This window comes from Protomyctophum bolini (assembly GCF_963924005.1).
Source record: "Protomyctophum bolini genome assembly, chromosome: 20".
Classification (NCBI taxonomy): domain Eukaryota; kingdom Metazoa; phylum Chordata; class Actinopteri; order Myctophiformes; family Myctophidae; genus Protomyctophum; species Protomyctophum bolini.
The window spans coordinates 2,092,529-2,112,502 of record NC_137881.1 but is presented as its reverse complement, the minus strand read 5'-3'; the positions used below and the strand labels follow the sequence as shown (position 1 = coordinate 2,112,502).

The 19,974-nt window shown below is 47.1% G+C and overlaps 1 protein-coding gene across 6 annotated transcripts in view; it reads right to left on the bottom strand.

Moving 5' to 3' along the window:
- LOC308335516 (low-density lipoprotein receptor-related protein 1-like) overlaps window positions 1-19,974 on the bottom strand; it is a 209,572-nt gene that overhangs the window by 110,519 nt on the left and 79,079 nt on the right. For all 6 annotated transcript variants that reach the window (XR_013966027.1, XM_080792562.1, XM_080792563.1 and 3 more), the window contains 9 exons: window positions 17,452-17,583; window positions 11,378-11,605; window positions 9,794-9,968; window positions 7,120-7,214; window positions 6,336-6,485; window positions 4,745-4,885; window positions 3,319-3,444; window positions 1,929-2,060; window positions 975-1,109 (listed from right to left, as the gene is read on the bottom strand). Coding sequence is in view for 5 of the 6 variants with exons in the window: in XM_080792562.1 (XP_080648688.1) it covers window positions 975-1,109; window positions 1,929-2,060; window positions 3,319-3,444; window positions 4,745-4,885; window positions 6,336-6,485; window positions 7,120-7,214; window positions 9,794-9,968; window positions 11,378-11,605; window positions 17,452-17,583 (1,314 nt within the window). In the remaining variant the exon portion in view is untranslated. The remainder of the gene's footprint in view (window positions 1-974; window positions 1,110-1,928; window positions 2,061-3,318; window positions 3,445-4,744; window positions 4,886-6,335; window positions 6,486-7,119; window positions 7,215-9,793; window positions 9,969-11,377; window positions 11,606-17,451; window positions 17,584-19,974) is intronic.

Here is a 19,974-nt window from a genome sequence, read left to right as displayed (position 1 = left end):
GAGAGAGAGAGTAGATTTAGCCCTGGTCCGTCCAGTAGATGTTCCCTGTGAAACGAGAGGAGAGAGAGAGTAGATTTAGCCCTGGTCCGTCCACTATATGGTCCCTGTGAAACGAGAGGTGAATAAACTTTCGTTGACTATCTTTTTTCACTGGCATGAACTAAATAAAAACTAAACTACTTATGATGAATAAAACTAAAGACTAAAACAAATTAAAAAATAGATTAAAATGTCAGGGATTGACAGTAGTGGACTAGTGGAGAAGAGAGATCCAGTAGAACTAAAAGACAAGTTATTTTTATGTTTGGTTGCGATCAGGTTTTGCACTCTGAAACCTGCTATCCAGACCTGCTGCTCAGTAGAACTACAAGTCAAGTCCAGGATGTAGTTCAACTGCTGTCCAGTAGAACTACAAGTCAAGTCCAGGATGTAGTCACCTGCTGTCCAGTAGAACTACAAGTCAAGTCCAGGATGTAGTTCACCTGCTGTCCAGTAGAACTACAAGTCAAGTCCAGGATGTAGTCACCTGCTATCCAGTAGAACTACAAGTCAAGTACAGGATGTAGTTCACCTGCTGCCCAGTAGAACTACAAGTCAAGCACATGATGTAGTAACCTGCTATCCAGTAGAACTACAAGTCAAGTCCAGGATGTAGTCACCTGCTGCCCAGTAGAACTACAAGTCAAGTCCAGGATGTAGTTCACCTGCTGCCCAGTAGAACTACAAGTCAAGTCCATGATGTAGTTCACCTGCTATCCAGTAGAACTACAAGTCAAGTCCAGGATGTAGTTTACCTGCTGCCCAGTAGAACTACAAGTCAAGTCCAGGATGTAGTTCACCTGCTGCCCATTAGAACTACAAGTCAAGTAAAGGATGTAGTTCACCTGCTATCCAGTTGAACTACAAGTCAAGTAAAGGATGTAGTTCACCTGCTATCCAGTTGAACTACAAGTCAAGTAAAGGATGTAGTTCACCTGCTATCCAGTCGACAGCGATGCCCTCCACCCTGCCGATCCCGTTGGTCACCACGTCCTCCCTCCACGTCTGGTCTCTCTTGGCCCGGCTGATGGTGGACAGACCCATGTCCACCCAGTAGATGGTGTCGTTGTCTAGTGGGGACAGAGGGACAGACAGGGACACATTAAAGGGTTAGGGCCAAACCCATGTCCACCCAGTAGAGGGGACAGGGACATGAGGGGACAGACAGGGACACATTAAAGGGTTAGGGCCAAACCCATGTCCACCCAGTAGACGGACATTAAAGGTCTAAGGTCGCGTGGAAAGCCTCCAAAATGTTCAAAAATGCTCAAAACTGTTACTTTTCAGGATTCAAATTAAAAACTATAGCAGATATACAAGCTCAAGCTCGTAGATATTATCATGCTTTTGTGTGACACTTTGACACTGTAATATAATATTTACGACAAACACAAACAGAGTTTACAATACGGACTTTCTGTCTGACGCCGTCGATGTTGCTTTGACAGAAGGTGTCGTCGAGGCCCTGAACAGTGTTGTTTTCGTCAACTAAAACTAAGACGAAAAATGTTCGTCGACTACCTTTTTTTCTAAATGGAAACTAAGCTATGATGACTAAAACTAAGACTAAATATAGTGACGATTTCGTCAACAAATAAAAACTAGACTAAAATGTTAGGAAGGGACTAGTGGACAACAGATCCAGTATAAGTCATTTTACACTTGATTTGCATGCTGAAAATAGACAATCTACAAGCTCACAACGCGTCGCAGTGGGCTTGTAGATCATCTATTTTCAGCAAGTGAAAAAAAACACTTATTACGACGGCATCAAAGCCCACTAAATCACTAAAATGTGACTAAAACTAAATGAAGTTTCAGTCCAAAGACTATGACTAAAACTAAAATAGAAATTTGCTGCCAAAAACAACACTGGGACTTGAACTCACCGGCGTGGAAGTCGATGCCGACGGCCAGGGAGGTGCCCGACACCGGCACCAGGGCGTCCGACTTGTCGTTGGGGTCCAGCGGGATGCCGCGGATACCCTCGTGGACCGAGTAGAGGAGGAACGACCCCACGCCTGGAGGGGACAGACAGACAGACAGACTTCCTTATTGACATTCCCCATTGCTAGCTGTGACAGAGCAGATCGGAGGCACCCTGGGCAAGACCTAAGCTGAAAAGACTATCAGCAGATGTTGCGGGATTTTAGCGGAAGTGAAATCGTTGATGCTTTACAAATCAGTTTACATTATCCGCGAATGAAACAAGTGTTGTGATTGGTCGGGAAAATATCGTATCCGGGGGAAATACATTTGATGGCTGATCCGGAAGATACATCCACCGATAGCTTCTCTGCCTTACGTTGTGACCAGGCTTTTCTTTTCGCAGATAAGTAAGCCTGGGACCGAGGCTAGATCGGAGGCAGGAACGTAGGGACGCGCGGCTAGCCACTGTCGGTAGCTGGAGGCGGTACAACGGGATGTCAATAAGGAAGTCAAGGAAGGAAGGAAGGAAGAGAGGATTTCAGAGCTGCCAAAACGGTCCAAACACAGATTAAAAAAATACTTAACGGCTTCTTGCGCCAAAGGAAAATCCTCAGACGTTTCCGTTGTCTCCTATATAGCTCCTATAATTATGCTTCTATTGAAATATCTAACCCCACATCAAGAATGCGCAGCACGGACGTTTCCAGAAGTCATGTACGTCTGTGTACCATCATGTAGCCGGGGAGAGAGATGGCACGGGACCCTACGGGTAGAGTCATCCAAATGTCAGAAACTTTACGTACGGAAACTGTACGTACTTACGGCTAAGTATAGAGCCCTGCACGGAGAGCGTGAAGTACTCCCCGCAGGGCTCAACGGGAACGCTACGAGCTTCAGGCGGGGTTTGATGAACACCTGCTGTCAGGAGCAGGCGCTCAGGATGCAACCAGCCGCTCCCGCAAAAACCCCACATCCTCTCCCACAATTATTAACCGGATTCAGAGCTTATATATACTTATGAATGTGTCTGAGGAGAAGGTGATGTATGTCTCTCTCTCTCTCTCTCTCTCTCTGGTGCGGCACTAAATAGGACTTAATTTTTCGTTTTGCCGGATGGGAAGACACAGCGGGCGGTCTAACATGAAATCCAACGGTAGCAGGGGGGGGGGGGGGGGGCTCTAAGAACACGGTTCACACATGAGTGTTACCCATCCATCGTACCATCACAGGACTGATGCCCACTGCGCAGGCTGTACCCACGGACGGACGGACGGACGGACGGACAGACAGACGGACATACAGACAGACATACAGACAGACATACATACAGACAGACAGACAGGTCCCTACCTTCACAGGACTGCTGTCCGCTCTTCAGGCTGTACCCTGCGGTGCACATGCAGGCTCTGGAGGTGGGCGAGGTGGGCAGACACAGCTGGGAGCAGTCTCCGTTGTTCACGCTGCACAGGTTGGAGCCTGGAGAGAAAGGACGCTTTGTTGGTGGCTTTCACCTCCATTTTATATGTTTTTGAGTGGTGCAACCACTCCTACATCCAGCAATGTCCGTGTACCTGTTTGTTTGTTTGTGATGTAGGTGTATGAGCACGAGTGGTGTGCGCATGCGTGAAATTGGAACGAGAGAAGTATGTGACATGGCTGCCACCTGCTGGACGCAAATCCAACTTCTGACTGCCACGGTCTGTGGGGGTGATTTAGAGGCTGCGCACGCAGCACAGAAACAGGATTGATATCCATAATAAAGCTAATCTGACGGAGCAGAGAGAGAGAGAGAGAGAGAGAGAGAGAGAGAGAGAGAGAGAGAGAGAGAGAGAGAGAGAAGAGAGAGAGAGAGAGAGAGAGAGAGAGAGAGAGAGAGAGAGGAGGGGGGAGAGAGGGGAGTTGCACCACTCGGTTCACACAGGTGTGATTTTATAGAGGGACAGACAGTAGGCTGGAAAATGGGGAGGAGATGGGTGGGTGGGTGGGTGATCCAGTAAATCAGGCCCAGGCCGTTCACATCATTATAATAACATGATCATTGAGGGGCGCTCCTCCTCTACAACTGGTTTAAAGTTTGTTTTTTAGTTCAATGTTTGTTTTAAACACGCCGTTGACAATGAAGGGAAAATGTACGTCATCTTGTCCCTATTATAACACAAACATCAAATGCCATTAATTGTTTATTCAGTGATTTCACTCAAAAAACCGGTTTCGTTTTTGGCTGTGGGACCTAAGCCTTTCATCCAATCAGGATAGAGAGTCAAAAACTAAACCTAAGGTTTTTTGACCCCCAGGGGTTAACTGGGGACAGGGAGGAACTCCTTATATGGTCAGCACACTCTATAGTAGAGAGGATTATCACAACAAAACAAAAAAATAAGTGATATTTGAATTAAGTGAAATCACTGAATATACCTTTAACAATAAAGAGTTTGTTTTGTCACCGTTTGTTTTACATCATCATTACATCACCTAATCGTAGCGACATGAGATAGACTTTAATATATCAGCGCCCCTCACTTCACACAGGTGTGATTTCATTACATATAACATGACATTATAACATTGTAACCAGGGCTGCACATAACAGGTGCGCCAGTGCAAGGTGATTTGGCGTACCGACAGCCGAGACAGGGATTCACTCACACAGAGACACTCAGACGCTGGTCTACGTCCTGTAGACTTATAAAATAAAACCAGTGTCGACTAATCATGACGTGGTGGCTCTTATTTTGAAGAGGAAGTCAGAGTACAGGAAGTCCCTCATGGTACGTACCTGTCTGCACGGTCTCGTTGTAGACCTTCAGGTGCATCATGGGAGACGTGCTGTTCCTCAACACCTTCCAGTTTCCTCCGTCCGACTTGTCGCACGTTCCGATCTGGTCGGCGCCCTGGTCGGCCCACCACAGCTTGTCTCCTACAGGGGGCAGTAGAGAGAGACATGGTCAGTGTTAGCCTTATCTCTTCCGATCTGGTCGGCGAATAGTTATTTTATTTCGGAAACTGGGAAATAAATAATGCACAGAAGAACTTGGCAGGCGCCTGCACGTTTTGTGGCGTGTGTGTGTGTGTGTGTGTGTGTGCGCCATTGTTTTTAAACCCAGTGTTGTGGCCGTCACATTTGCCACACAAATCGTAGACACGCCAATTTGAAAGTACCCATGATAGCCCACAGAGCAGGGGTAACCAACCAGTAGCTTGCGGGAACCTTTCAAGTCGATCGCAAAGTGACGGGCAGCCAGTGGGTCCTAGACAGGGCTTTGACGCTTAGCTCATGGATGCATGGATGATAGTCAGACTATCCGTTTTTATCCTGCTGTTCTATCATGGGATATTCGATGCAGGGCAAGATGCTCGATTGTGAATTAAATTGTAACATTCACCTTGGCTTTGACTACTTCAGACAGAACATCTGACACACAGCTACAGTAGACTATTAATTTACTAAGCTGGTAACTTACTCGGCTGCCTACCGTTGCTCGTTAAGCAGGTCACACAATGGATATGGACCACTGATATTTATCCAGCCAGGTCGGTGATTACTTATCATTCATGCTGTGCAACACATGCTTTTGTAAGCGACGCTAAGGATTGTTTTGATCGATAATACATCTCTTGTGCACTCTTTATTTGTGCGTGCAGCCGTGCAGTGTTTCTCCCACGTTTGGTTAAAAGTTGGCGTTCAAACTTTACAAATAAGTTTAGTATTCAACGTGTCTGGGACGCTATCATGAAGAACTCGTATGACTGACTCACATCTTAATGACACCCTCAGACTGGCAATCACTAAATATGAACCAGATTTCAAAATGCTTGCAGATAAAGTGCAGTCACAGCAGTCTCATTAAAGGTGGGCTGACCCTGAGAGTATGTCACCATATCTGTGCAAATATATATGGTCATGTTATGCCTATGTCATTTGAACATCTGCCAATGTGAATATTCATTGAAATGAGAAACAAAATATTGTGCTGTAAAAGCAATTCATGTCCTTTTGTTTTATTTAAAAAAAAAACCAACAAAGAAGTTTATTTGTATTTTTGTCCTAATATTTTTTATTTCTAATACATTTGTCTTAATATTATTTGACATTGATAATATAACTTACTATAAGTATTTATTCTAATTTAAGCTTTAGTCTTTGTGTGGATGTGTGCACGTGCATTGAGCCTGTCAGAAATAGCAAAAAAACAAGTGTTTTTTCTAACATGTTTTAGTGGTAGATCTTGGCTTACAATTGGGAATAAAATGGGCTCTTGGGCTTGAAAAGGTTGGTTACCACTGCCATAGAGAGAACTACATTACCCATGATAGCCCATATAGAGAACTACATTACCCATGATAGCCCATAGAGAGAACTACATTACCCATGATAGCCAGGGCCGTGGCTTTGGTCAGTTTCCCCTTGACCCCGTCCAGAACCTCCAGGCCCGTCCCGTCCAGAGCACAGCGGCTGATGGTTCCGTTCCCCGAGCTGACCCAGTACAGCTGCTCCGCCCAGAAGTCTATGGACAGACCTGGGACCGCACGGAGAGAGAGAGAGAGAGAGAGAGAGAGAGAGAGAGAGAGAGAGAGAGAGAGAGAGAGAGAGAGAGGACGTGTTAAATAGCTCGGAATTGCAATTCCGTGCATACACGCAGAGGCCTCGTACACACGTGCAGAACACATGTTCCGCATTCTGTCTGTGTTTGATTGGCCGAATCAATGCTCTTCCAATGGGAGTCTCATGGTTTGACCAAACATTTTTGTTTGAACACAAATGTTTGGTCAAATCACGAGACTTCCATTGGAAAAGCATTGAGGCGGCTATCATCATCATCATCATAACCTTTATTTAAACTCGGAGTACAATTGAGGGGCAAGCCCTCATTTTCAATGTAGCCGAAATACAAAGCACAAAATACAAAAAAACAAACTCAACAACATACACTCTACAATACAGCAATATCAAAATATGAATTGTAAAACAGAAAGTGTCCAAAGCTAGAATAAATATAATAAATAGATGAGACTCAATTAAAACAGTTACATTGATGAGTAAAAGTGCTAGAAATAATTTCCCTGAATTGACCTAGGGAAGGCAGTGATCTGATTTATATGGATTTTTGGAGTTTGCTATCAAACAGACAGAACACAGACAGACAGACCCACCCACAGGTCCTCTCTGTCCAGTGAACAGCAGACTGTGGTTACTGCCGTCTGTGTTGGCCATGCTGATGTTGTCTCCGTCTGTCCAGTACAGCTTCCTACAGGAGGCGCACACACACACGCACACACACACACACACGCACACACCACACACACACACACGCACACGCGCACACACACACACACACACACACACACACACACACACACACACACACACACACACACACACACACACACACACACACACAGTTAAGTGCACGTGTAAAATGTGAAGATTGCTTTAACATGTGCTGGGGGGGGGGGGGGGGGTCACCTACCATCCCCCAAATTGTTCGCTTCCTCTACAAAACAACCGCTGTCTGTCTGTGTGTGTGTGTGTGTGTGTGTGTGTGTGTGTGTGTGTGTGTGTGTGTGTGTGTGTGTGTGTGTGTGTGTGTGTGTGTGTGTGTGTGTGTGTGTGTGTGTGTGTGTGTGTGTGTGTGTGTGTGCGTGCGTGCGTGCGTGCGTGCGTGCGTGCGTGCGTGCGTGCGTGCGTGCGTGCGTGCGTGCGTGCGTGCGTGCGTGCGTGCGTGCGTGTGTGTGTCAGCTCTCACAGTGTGCGCACGTTCATGATGAATAGTTGCCCTGCGTCCAAGAGACTCTATACTGTAGGTCACGCCACCATTACATCATATTGTGTGTATTTAATTGTTAATTAAGTGCATTGACATATTCACAAAGCTGTTAAAATGTACTGCTTTTCCTTCATCTCAACATAATGATATTATCCCACAATTCTGTAACCCATTTTTCACCCCTGTGTCAATCATCTAATGTGATCCTGGGCTCTACACACCCTCCACCAACCTAGTCCCCATATATGGGGGACAAGGGGAGACCAACCTAGTCCCCATATATGGGGGACAAGGGGAGACCAACCTAGTCCCCATATATGGGGGACAAGGGGAGACCAACCTAGTCCCCATATATGGGGGACAAGGGGAGACCAACCTAGTCCCCATATATGGGGGACAAGGGGAGACCAACCTAGTCCCCATATATGGGGGACAAGGGGAGACCAACCTAGTCCCCATATATGGGGGACAAGGGGAGACCAACCTAGTCCCCATATATGGGGGACAAGGGGAGACCAACCTAGTCCCCATATATGGGGGACAAGGGGAGAGCAACGGACTTGAACTCATGCTTCCTTCATGCCTGAGTGTCCAAGTTGCTCCTTTACACCTGACAGGGGGGAGTTTCCCTGGTTGGACGTAGCGCGTGGAAGGAACACGTTATTCCAACCAGTTCCTATCCCCTCCATCAGGCGCCCCGGCTGGCCAGGGGGAGGCAGTATAGAGACCAGTTCCTTTCCCCTCCATCAGGCGCCCCGGCTGGCCAGGGGGAGGCAGTATAGAGACCAGTTCCTTTCCCCTCCATCAGGCGCCCCGGCTGGCCAGGGGGAGGCAGTATAGAGACCAGTTCCTTTCCCCTCCATCAGGCGCCCCGGCTGGCCAGGGGGAGGCAGTATAGAGACCAGTTCCTTTCCCCTCCATCAGGCGCCCCGGCTGGCCAGGGGGAGGCAGTATAGAGACCAGTTCCTTTCCCCTCCATCAGGCGCCCCGGCTGGCCAGGGGGAGGCAGTTTGACATAACGATACATTTAGTGATGTGGTTGAGATACTAATGATCCTGCACCTTTTCTTTTAGACTATTCTGTCCTATTTTCCTGTTGTTTTATTATTGACGTCTTCTGCACTGTATTGTATTGCATTTGTGAAGCACTTTGGTAGCCTGGTTAATAAACCAGACCGAATCAGCCTGCCGGCGGATTACGGTCTGGAGAGGCTCAATTGTACGCCCATTTCCTACACCAGAGAAATGGGGCAGCCAATCGGGACACGGTATGCAATATGGGCGGGCTTTGGTACAGTGACTTTCAATGCTTGAGATCTTTGACTGACAGTAGCTCTGACCAATTGCGTCAAAGAGAAAATGTTTTGACCTACCCCAGGATGGGGTGTGAATAGATTAAAACGGGGTGACCTACCCCAGGATGGGGGTGTGAATAAATTAAAACGGGGTGACCTGTGAATAAATTAAAACGGGGTGACCTACCCCAGGATGGGGTGTGAATAAATTAAAAGGGGGTGACCTACCCCAGGATGGGGGTGTGAATAAATTAAAAGGGGGTGACCTACCCCAGGATGGGGTGTGAATAAATTAAAACGGGGTGACCTACCCCAGGATGGGGTGTGAATAAATTAAAACGGGGTGACCTACCCCAGGATGGGGTGTGAATAAATTAAAACGGGGTGACCTACCCCAGGATGGGGTGTGAATAAATTAAAAGGGGGTGACCTACCCCAGGATGGGGTGTGAATACATTAAAACGGGGTGACGTACCCCAGGATGGGGTGTGAATAAATTAAAAGGGGGTGACCTACCCCAGGATGGGGTGTGAATACATTAAAACGGGGTGACGTACCCCAGGATGGGGTGCAGCACCAGACAGTGCGGGCGGTCCAGGCCCTGGATGGGGTGTGAATAGATTAAAACGGGGTGACCCACCCCAGGATGGGGGTGTGAATACATTAAAAGGGGGTGACCCACCCCAGGATGGGGGTGTGAATACATTAAAAGGGGGTGACCCACCCCTGGATGGGGTGTGAATACATTAAAACGGGGTGACCTACCCCAGGATGGGGTGCAGCACCAGGCAGTGCGGGCGGTCCAGGTTCTGGATCACGGCGTTCTTGAAGGACCCGTCCAGCCGCGCCACGTTGATCTGCTTCTTGTTGGTGTCGTAGCTGGTCCAGAACAGGTTCCTGGAGACCCAGTCCACCGCCAGGCCGTGGGCGTTGGGCAGGTCTGAGGAGAGAGAGCACGCACGCACACACACACGCACAGCACGCATACACGCACAGCAGACACAGCAGACACACACACACACACACACACACACACGCACAGCAGACACACACAGCACGCACAGAGCACAGCAATGGTCGACAGGTTTGAATGTTGTGGGTGTACAAATATATATACAACGATGTCAATGTGAAGTTCGCCAAACATTTTGACATCATCATCATAGTTAGTGATGTGATTTTTTTAAATATATTTTTTATCCCACGATTTTGTAACCCATTTTTCACCCCTGTGTCAATCATCTAATGTGATCCTGGGCTCTACACACCCTCCGCCAACCTGGGGAGAGCAACGGACTTAACTCATGCTTCCTTCATGCCTGAGTGTCCAAGTTGCTCCTTTACACCTGACAGGGTGGAGTTTCCCTGGTTGGACGTATAGCGCGTGGAAGGAACACGTTATTCCAACCAGTTCCTTTCCCCTCCATCAGGCGCCCCGGCTGGCCAGGGGGAGGCAGTTTAGTGACCAGGATTACTGCATGTTTTTTGTGAGGGTACCTACCCTATAGGGGACACGGGGAGAACATGTGAGGGTACCTACCCTAGGGGACACGGGGAGAACATGTGAGGGTACCTACCCTAGGGGACACGGGGAGAACATGTGAGGGTACCTACCCTAGGGGACACGGGGAGAACATGTGAGGGTACCTACCCTAGGGGACACGGGGAGAACATGTGAGGGTACCTACCCTAGGGGACACAGGGAGAACATGCTAACTCCACACAGAAAGGCCCTTTCGCCAACCCCGCCTTCGGGTATGGGCACTGATGACGCGGAGGAGGAAACACGCCACCAGTGATGGAAGTTATGCAGAAGTTATGCGGGAACGTCTACTGAGTGGCAAAGCACTACTTCCTGGCCTTGCCAGCCCCGTACTGTACATACATCCACACAGAAAAGTCATATCTGATTGCATTAGACGACGTTGACACATTTAGTGCTATCATTTATTGAAAGATTAGGACCTATAATTCTAAGCATTTTTTTTCCCAGTCGAGCTCTTATTTTGAAAAGCCACATTTTCAGTCTGCCGGAAGTGGATTATCCCAGCCAGCTAGACGGAGCCGAGACAACCTTTTGTTTACATGAAGCTCCACATCGCCGGCTCTGTGCCGTTAAAAAGAAACGCTGTTTTGACCAAAAAATGCCATCTGGGAACAACGAATAGGAGATACAGGCCATTGAAAGAAACGGATAGAATGGATTATTATGGCGACGACGATCTAAGATGAACGATCCAGGTGCTGTGCTAACAACACAGCTAGCTAACCGGCTAACGTGAGTATAGCATTATGGGTCGCTCGATCGAATGCACTATAAAAGTGCAATTGCCGAAGGGCTTGCCTCACCTGCCGACACCACAGTCTCCACGCCCGTCCCGTTGATGAAGGCCCTCTTGATGGTCTGCGTTCTGACGTCCGACCAGTAGAGGCGCTGCTCTGCGGCGTCGTAGTCCACCACGGTGACGTTGTCGATGTCGGGCACGGTGAAGGAGATGATGTAGTTGTAGTACGGGTTGTCCATGTCCACGCCGCGGATCTCCATCTGCCGCGCGTACAGCAGGAACTGCCGCGACTCTGAGGGGGAGGAGAGGGGGAGGGAGTCAGGTGGATAGCATAGTGTAGACATACTATCGTGGCCTTTCTTAGCAAACAAATAAAGCCACTGTTGGTCGGGGTGGTGTTGCAGTCTATTGTTGCTGTATAACTCGCGTTGCCTCTCTTCTTGATTCAAATACTCACGGAGATCGGATTGTTTTGTCAGAACAAATCATATTTATTTCTCCGTCACATAACATAAACTTGTATTCAAATAAAACAAAAAGAGCCTGTGAGCGCGGTCAACAAACTGTGAGCTTCCCCGTCTGTCACATTCTCTCCCAGCAGGGAGTCACCTGTCTGTCATTGGGTGTCTGTGTCACATTCTCTCCCAGCAGGGAGTCACCTGTCTGTCATTGGGTGTCTGTGTCACATTCTCTCCCAGCAGGGAGTCACCTGTCTGTCATTGGGTGTCTGTGTCACATTCTCTCCCAGCAGGGAGTCACCTGTCTGTCATTGGGTGTCTGTGTCACATTCTCTCCCAGCAGGGAGTCACCTGTCTGTCATTGGGTGTCTGTGTCACATTCTCTCCCAGCAGGGAGTCACCTGTCTGTCATTGGGTGTCTGTGTCACATTCTCTCCCAGCAGGGAGTCACCTGTCTGTCATTGGGTGTCTGTGTCACATTCTCTCCCAGCAGGGAGTCACCTGTCTGTCATCAGGTGCCTAGCACCTACAAATCATTTTACAAAAGGGGAGGGGAAACCTCCATTCAGTCCATCAAATTCATAGCGTGATTATAATAATTTAAATGACCACAAAATAAACAATACATATATCAGGCAATAGATATCAGATTAAATGCAAATTATCATAAATAGAAAATGGCTCTAACACATACTGACATAGCACTCTATAGCCTGGGGGGAACTTTATGGAGAAGGCCACTATAGTTCCTATAATTGCACACACACACGCACCGCACATGCACGCATGCACACACGCATTCACACACAGCGTTATTGTTGAAAGCATGTCCTCTCTCTCCACCTTCTCTGGTCTGGCAGACATGACACTCTTTCTGCTGAGGAGGAGGAAGAATTTAATCCTTGTAAAAAAAAAATGTATATTTATTTTTTGCGCCTGCGTGTGCATGTGTGTGTGTGTGCACGTGCATGCGTGCGTGCGTGCCTTCTTGCACAGCCAAATACATAATCCTGGGTGATCCTTGACAAGAAAAAAAGGTTTGAATATCACTGTTCACTGGTTTAGAACAGGATTCAGAAGACATTATTTGGTTTAGAACAGGATTCAGAAGACATTATTTGGTTTAGAACAGGATTCAGAAGACATTATTTGGTTTAGAACAGGATTCAGAAGACATTATTTGGTTTAGAACAGGATTCAGAAGACATTATTTGGTTTAGAACAGGACTCAGAAGACATTATTTGGTTTAGAACAGGATTCAGAAGACATGATTTGGTTTAGAACAGGATCCAGAAGACATTATTTGGTCACTGGTTTAGAACAGGATCCAGAAGACATTATTTGGTTTAGAACAGGATCCAGAAGACATTATTTGGTCGACTCTGCCTCAGGTCTTGGAAAAAGTAATAGCAGTAGTTTCTGTGTCGACATCAGGCCCTCTCCTCTCTGTCTGCGATGTGACGCAGACATCAGGCCCTCTCCTCTCTGTCTGCGATGTGACGCAGACATCAGGCCCTCTCCTCTCTGTCTGCGATGTGACGCAGACATCAGGCCCTCTCCTCTCTGTCTGCGATGAGACGCAGACATCAGGCCCTCTCCTCTCTGTCTGCAATGCGACGCAGACATCAGGCCCTCTCCTCTCTGTCTGCGATGTGACGCAGACATCAGGCCCTCTCCTCTCTGTCTGCGATGCGACGCAGACATCAGGCCCTCTCCTCTCTGTCTGCGATGTGACGCAGACATCAGGCCCTCTCCTCTCTGTCTGCGATGCGACGCAGACATCAGGCCCTCTCCTCTCTGTCTGCGATGCGACGCAGACATCAGGCCCTCTCCTCTCTGTCTGCGATGTGACGCAGACATCAGGCCCTCTCCTCTCTGTCTGCGATGTGACGCAGACATCAGGCCCTCTCCTCTCTGTCTGCGATGTGACGCAGACATCAGGCCCTCTCCTCTCTGTCTGCGATGTGACGCAGACATCAGGCCCTCTCCTCTCTGTCTGCGATGAGACGCAGACATCAGGCCCTCTCCTCTCTGTCTGCGATGCGACGCAGACATCAGGCCCTCTCCTCTCTGTCTGCGATGAGACGCAGACATCAGGCCCTCTCCTCTCTGTCTGCGATGCGATGGACACTCCATGATACGTCACATGTTTGGATCACGTGACCGGAGGACAACCCCCCCCCCCCCCCAGAATAAATTCCAAAGGCTTCTGGGAAATTGAGGCTCAATGGAGCATTCCAAACGGTGAATCATGGTAGCCTCCGTGTGGCTCTGTGGTCGCTGCGTTGCTTCGGACGGCGGTTTGGGAATAGGTCAAGACATGATGAGACACGGACGACGTGCAATTTTAACGTCGTCGGTCGCAAAAGGGAGGAGCTGCGTTGACTGGCGGCCGATTCTTCAAAGCTTAGTGAAAAAACTCACAGCCGTGAAGCCCATATTACGATACGCTGTACGTGTTAATAGTAGGCATGTGGAAAATAATCGATACGTATCGATACATCGATTATGACGTGCGCGATGCGAGTGAATCGGTTCATTCACTGTGTGTCGGTAAAATTGACGGGTGAAATCTCGATGGATCGTTCGCGGAGTGCTTGCACCGGTAAAATCCGTGGTTGCACTGTTTTTTCATGGTAAATTTCACCCTATCCTGTGTTTCCGAGGCGCATTGAACGTACCATCAGAAAAGGAAGGAAAAAAAAAGGTCTCTCGCAGCCAGCTCCGCACAGTGTGCGGCTGTGCGCTGCGAGCACGCAGCTACTCTGTGCAGAGTATACACGTTGAGACAACAGACTATAAAGAGCACCCGCGACGAACAGAAGTGAACCCCACGCACAAAGGAAGCACAACCTTTAGCTTTATAAAATAGCTGTCCGTCGATCAGTTGACTTTTCACTGTAGCGCTGCGTGCTGCAAATGATCCACACCCCACAGCTGTTCTAGCTGATTCTCCGACGCGAATCTGCGTCGCGACTCGCGATCATCAATTTGTAATTAAAGAAAGCTTCTGCTTCTGCTTCTGCACACGTGTACAACAACAACAACGCCACAGCTGGGTCAGTGTATTGCTTGCGTTTAAAGTCGTTTACAACCGTTCCACAACTTTCCACTGTCCAGCTTTCCCCTGCTATTCTCTGGGATAGAAGCCTTATTTATATTCTGCAGCAAGACGGTGTCGCACGCCTAAAATTGCAGATCCACAAGCTCACAGCGGGGCGTGGATGAGACGCGTTGTGAGCTTGTACATCTGCTATGTATTTATAACGTTAATAATACATGCAGGCCAGGGTCTTCAATGTTTTTTAGGTCAAGCCAAGGACCACTTAGCTGAGAGTGAGAGATCAAGCAGGGACCCCCACTATACATAGGCAATTATATTATTAAACTGTGTTGCAGATTAAACTACTTGTTTGACAGCACTACGAGTGTGACCTGTCATTTTTGTTTTTTTTATTTGTTTATTTTCTATTTATATGTTGGTAACATTAATTGAGCTATTACATAGGATATTACATTTTAATCTCTTGAACCCTCTATACTCAAAACCTCAAATTGACCTTTGAGATATAATTATTATACTATAGCCTATGATTATTAGTAATCTAACAATTCCACAATAACCAGCAGAGAGCAGACCCTTTGTTTACTTACATAATTCTATAATTTGGGTTGTTTGAGATGCAGAGCTATAATACTAACCTACAGTAAAACAATAAATTGCTTTGAATTTAAATGTAATGCATTTTTACATGTTTTGGGAAATTAATAGAGCTTTAATATAAATCCTTTCTATTGTGATGAATCTCCATCAAATCGCATCGTATCGGTAGAGGGGTGAATCGCATCGTATCGCATTGATTTGAACTAAATGGTTATCGCATCGCATCGGGAAGAGGGAGAATCGTATCGCATCGTATCGCCAGGGGATTCCATGTATCTCTAATGTATCGTATCGCTGGCAGTGCATCGAGATGCGTATCGAATCGTGAGATGAGACGAGATTCACATGCCTAGTTAATAGTTTCACAGTTGCTTTTATCTTTTCTCTTGCGAAATCTGGCAACTCTTGCCTGTTTGCAGAGCGGCCGACGCGGCTCGATTAGTGGTGTGGGGGGGGGAGGAGGGGGGAGTGAATGATTGGAATCATTCAGCGTTATTGAGTTAGCCGACCCACAGCCGAACACAATCACTGGAGTCACACCAGACGCAATTGTATTAGCCGCGCGAGCTAGCTTGATTGGCCAGGACGATTAGGCTGTCTGCCCGTCTGAGGACATTACTGTTCACTCATGGCTTTGACCTTTAACCCATTCTGACCTGAGATCAGATTCTAAAAATGTTCTTCTACATCCTGACAGTTTTCTGAAAAAAGCTATGTTTATATGTCAGGTCGTTCTTCGATTTTTCAAAAACAGCAGACCTACAAGCAGACCTACGTAGCGCGCCACTCGGTGGCGCAATGCGAGCTTGTAGATCTGCTATTTTTCAATAGCTAAAGCATAACATAATGCTAACACCAAAAGGGGTTCCTGCCCAAAATGGGTTAACTCAATCTACTGTGGTGATGCTGATGGAGGCTCTTTGAGCCTCGTCTAACTCCCTCTCAGCTCAGATCTATAACGTTCTGCTGCTGAAGCCAGAGTTCAAGTCAACACTGTTCAGCACTTTGGTCGGCTTAATAGATTCACAGTTACTTATCTCTTCCGTTGGAAAAAAAATCGGGCGACTCTTGTCTGTTTCCCGAGCCGTTGGGAATCTCCGTCATAAAAATAAGATAACATTTGATATGCTGTTCTCCATGGCTCTTTATCTTAAGCTCTGCTCTGGGGGGGTTGTTGTTGTTGTTGTTGGTGTTGGTGGTATCAGAGATGTGTCTCGGTGCACAGATAATCTGAGACATCACATGAGCAGAGCCACACCGCCAAACTAAATGCAATAGCTTTGCAAAAAGATGGTTAATGGTCAATCCTGAGCTAAAGAGTCAGGTGTGTCTGTCATTAGGTTGAGGACAGGCTTACCGTAACAGGTGCGTCTGTCGTCAGGTTGAGGACAGGCTTACCGTAACAGGTGTGTCTGTCATTAGGTTGAGGACAGGCTTACCGTAACATGTGTGTCTGTCATTAGGTTGAGGACAGGCTTACCGTAGCAGGTGTGTCTGTCGCTAGGTTGAGGACAGGCTTACCGTAACAGGTGTGTCTGTCGTCAGGTTGAGGACAGGCTTACCGTAACAGGTGTGGTTGTCGTTATAGGTTGAGGACAGGCTTACCGTAACAGGTGTGTCTGTCATTAGGTTGAGGACAGGCTTACCATAACAGGTGTGTCTGTCATTAGGGTGAGGACAGGCTTACCGTAACAGGTGTGTCTGTCGTTAGGGTGAGAACAGGCTTACCGTAACAGGTGCGTCTGTCGTCAGGTTGAGGACAGGCTTACCGTAACAGGTGTGTCTGTCATTAGGTTGAGGACAGGCTTACCATAACAGGTGTGTCTGTCATTAGGTTGAGGACAGGCTTACCATAACAGGTGTGTCTGTCATTAGGGTGAGGACAGGCTTACCGTAACAGGTGTGTCTGTCGCTAGGTTGAGGACAGGCTTACCGTAACAGGTGTGGTTGTCGTTATGTTGAGGACAGGCTTACCGTAGCAGGTGTGGTTGTCGTTATGTTGAGGACAGGCTTACCGTAACAGGTGTGGTTGTCCTGGCCCAGCTTCATCAGGTGAGGACAGGCACAGGAGAAGGTCTGGTTGTAGTTGATGAGACACAGGTGAGAACACGGACCCATGCCGTCGTTGGCCGCACAGGGGTTAGGAGCTGCAGAGAGAGAGAGAGAGAGAGAGAGAGAGAGAGAGAGGGAGAGAGAGAGAGAGAGGCAGAGAGGGGGGGGTACAAGTGGAGGTGTGATTAGTAAATTGTACATTTGCATCCATCCATCCATCTTCAACCGCTTATCCGTAGTCGGGTCGCGGGGGCAACAGCTCCACCAGAGAGCTCCAGACTTGAATGTGACAAACTGACATAATTATTGAGCCTATACACACAGTATAAGCCTTCCCCCAGTAGGCTACCTTCACATTCAGTAGATCCTGTGATCTGCTGTGGCCAGATGTAATTTCCTGGGGTTTATTAGGACTATAGTAAATAATAAAAAAATAAATCACCATAACATTTTGTAAAAAAAAATACATATTTAGCCCCATGCTCGAATGCCAAAACTGACAAAAAAAGAGCTAACATCACTAAAACGAAAGAAAGCAGCAAATGAAAAAATAAATAAATAACACTCATCTTTTACTTTCTCTAATAACGACCTAAAACATGAACCGTGGTTGAAAAAAACTAAAGTTGTCCTTTAACAATATATAACAATATATATATATATGAACAGTTTCATACTTTAGGCAGAGGCCTGAATATCCTTTGGGCTTCTTGCCTCCATCCTCCGGGCACTTTTCTCTTTGTCAGGGTTGTTTTACATTTTGTGCTAAATAAACCTAAATCATGTCAAGGTTTCTGGTTCCTCTATTCCAAGGGTGGGCAACTGGTGGGCCGGGGGCCACATGCGGCCCGCACGTTCACTTAATGCGGCCCTCAGGTTAATGTCAGAATACTGATGGTTCCAGCTGTTTACAATTCCACACCATGCAAAACATGACCCGCTTTAATTACTTCAGTCTAAATGAGTAGCTCATTGCTTCAACACAAGTATAATTGAAGGCATTTGAAATTACATAAAAATGTAAATTTTCAGGATTCCAAAAAATAGCCAATCTACAAGCTCAAAACGTGTCACAGAGCGACGCGTTCTGAGTTTGTAGATCGGCAATTTTTGCTACAACAGAAATATATGGCCCTAGGGAGTGAGTATGGAAATATAATGGTCCTCTCCATTGTCAAAGTTGCCAAACCCCGTCTATTCCTAGTACGGTGGCAGACGGACAGTGACCCTCTCAGGGACCCTGATTATGGAACCGTCAGTCAGTCACAACGTTCTGCTTCCTGTGGCGTGTCCAAACATGGCCTGGATGCACTAATCAGTAACATGTCACCCACCTGGCAGGTTCACTGGGTTTTATACCTGTCACAACAACCTGGCAATATAAAACATAAAACACGCTACAGTACAGCGCATCACGCTAGCCTGTCAGCCAGTAAAAAAGAGTACAAGTTTATAGAGAGTACAGCTGGCTGTGAGTCATCACATACTGGAGTTCAGCTCAGGTACACTTCTCTAGTTTGTGTATGCATGTGCATACGGTACACTACGTGTGCGTGCGTGCCAGTGTTGATTTTGTCGACTAAAACTAAGACAAAGATTGTTCGTCGACTATCTTTTTTCACTGATGAAAACTGAATGCAAACTAAATGAAAACTAAGCTACGATGACTAAAACTAAGACTAAATATACTGACAGTTTCGTCGACAAATCCACAAAAAAACTAGACTAACATGTTAGGAAGGGACTAGTGGACAAGAGATCCAGTATAAGTCATTTTACACTTAAGTTTGCACTGTGAAAATAGCAGATCTACAAGCTTGTAGATACTATTTTCAGCAAGTGTAAAATCAGACATTACGACGGCATCGAGGCCCGCCAAAATAGATTTTAGTCGACTAAATCACCTGTAGATTTAGTCGACTAAAACTAGACTAACACGAAGACAGGTGACTAAAATGTGACTAAAACGAAAGTTTAATTCCAAAGACTATGACTAAACTAAAATAGAAATTTGCTGCCAAAAACAACACTGGTGTGTGCGTGTGTTACATGCGTTGCGTGCGTGCATGCGTTGCGTGCGTGCGTGCGTTGCGTGTGTGTGCGTGCGCGCGCTAAGGGACAGTCAGTGTCCACAGCCAGGCCATCAGGCTCCTCTCTCTACAGGCGCTGTCAGTTTCAGTGACACCAACAGGCCGTTAGTCACTGACTGTCTTTATATAGACAGTGTGTTCTGTGTTTCTGTGTGAATATGAATACAGTGACATCATAGAGGACACATTCTGTCTTCCACACACTCACACACACACACACACACACACACACACACACACACACACACACACACACACACACACACTGTCCTGTCTGGCCTCAGAGCCTGATGATCTTAAGACAGGAAGATGATCTTAAACATCATCTATAAAAGCTCACAATGCGACACGTCGCGTCACCACCCAGGAAGAGAGCTGAGCCAGAAGACAACGCTC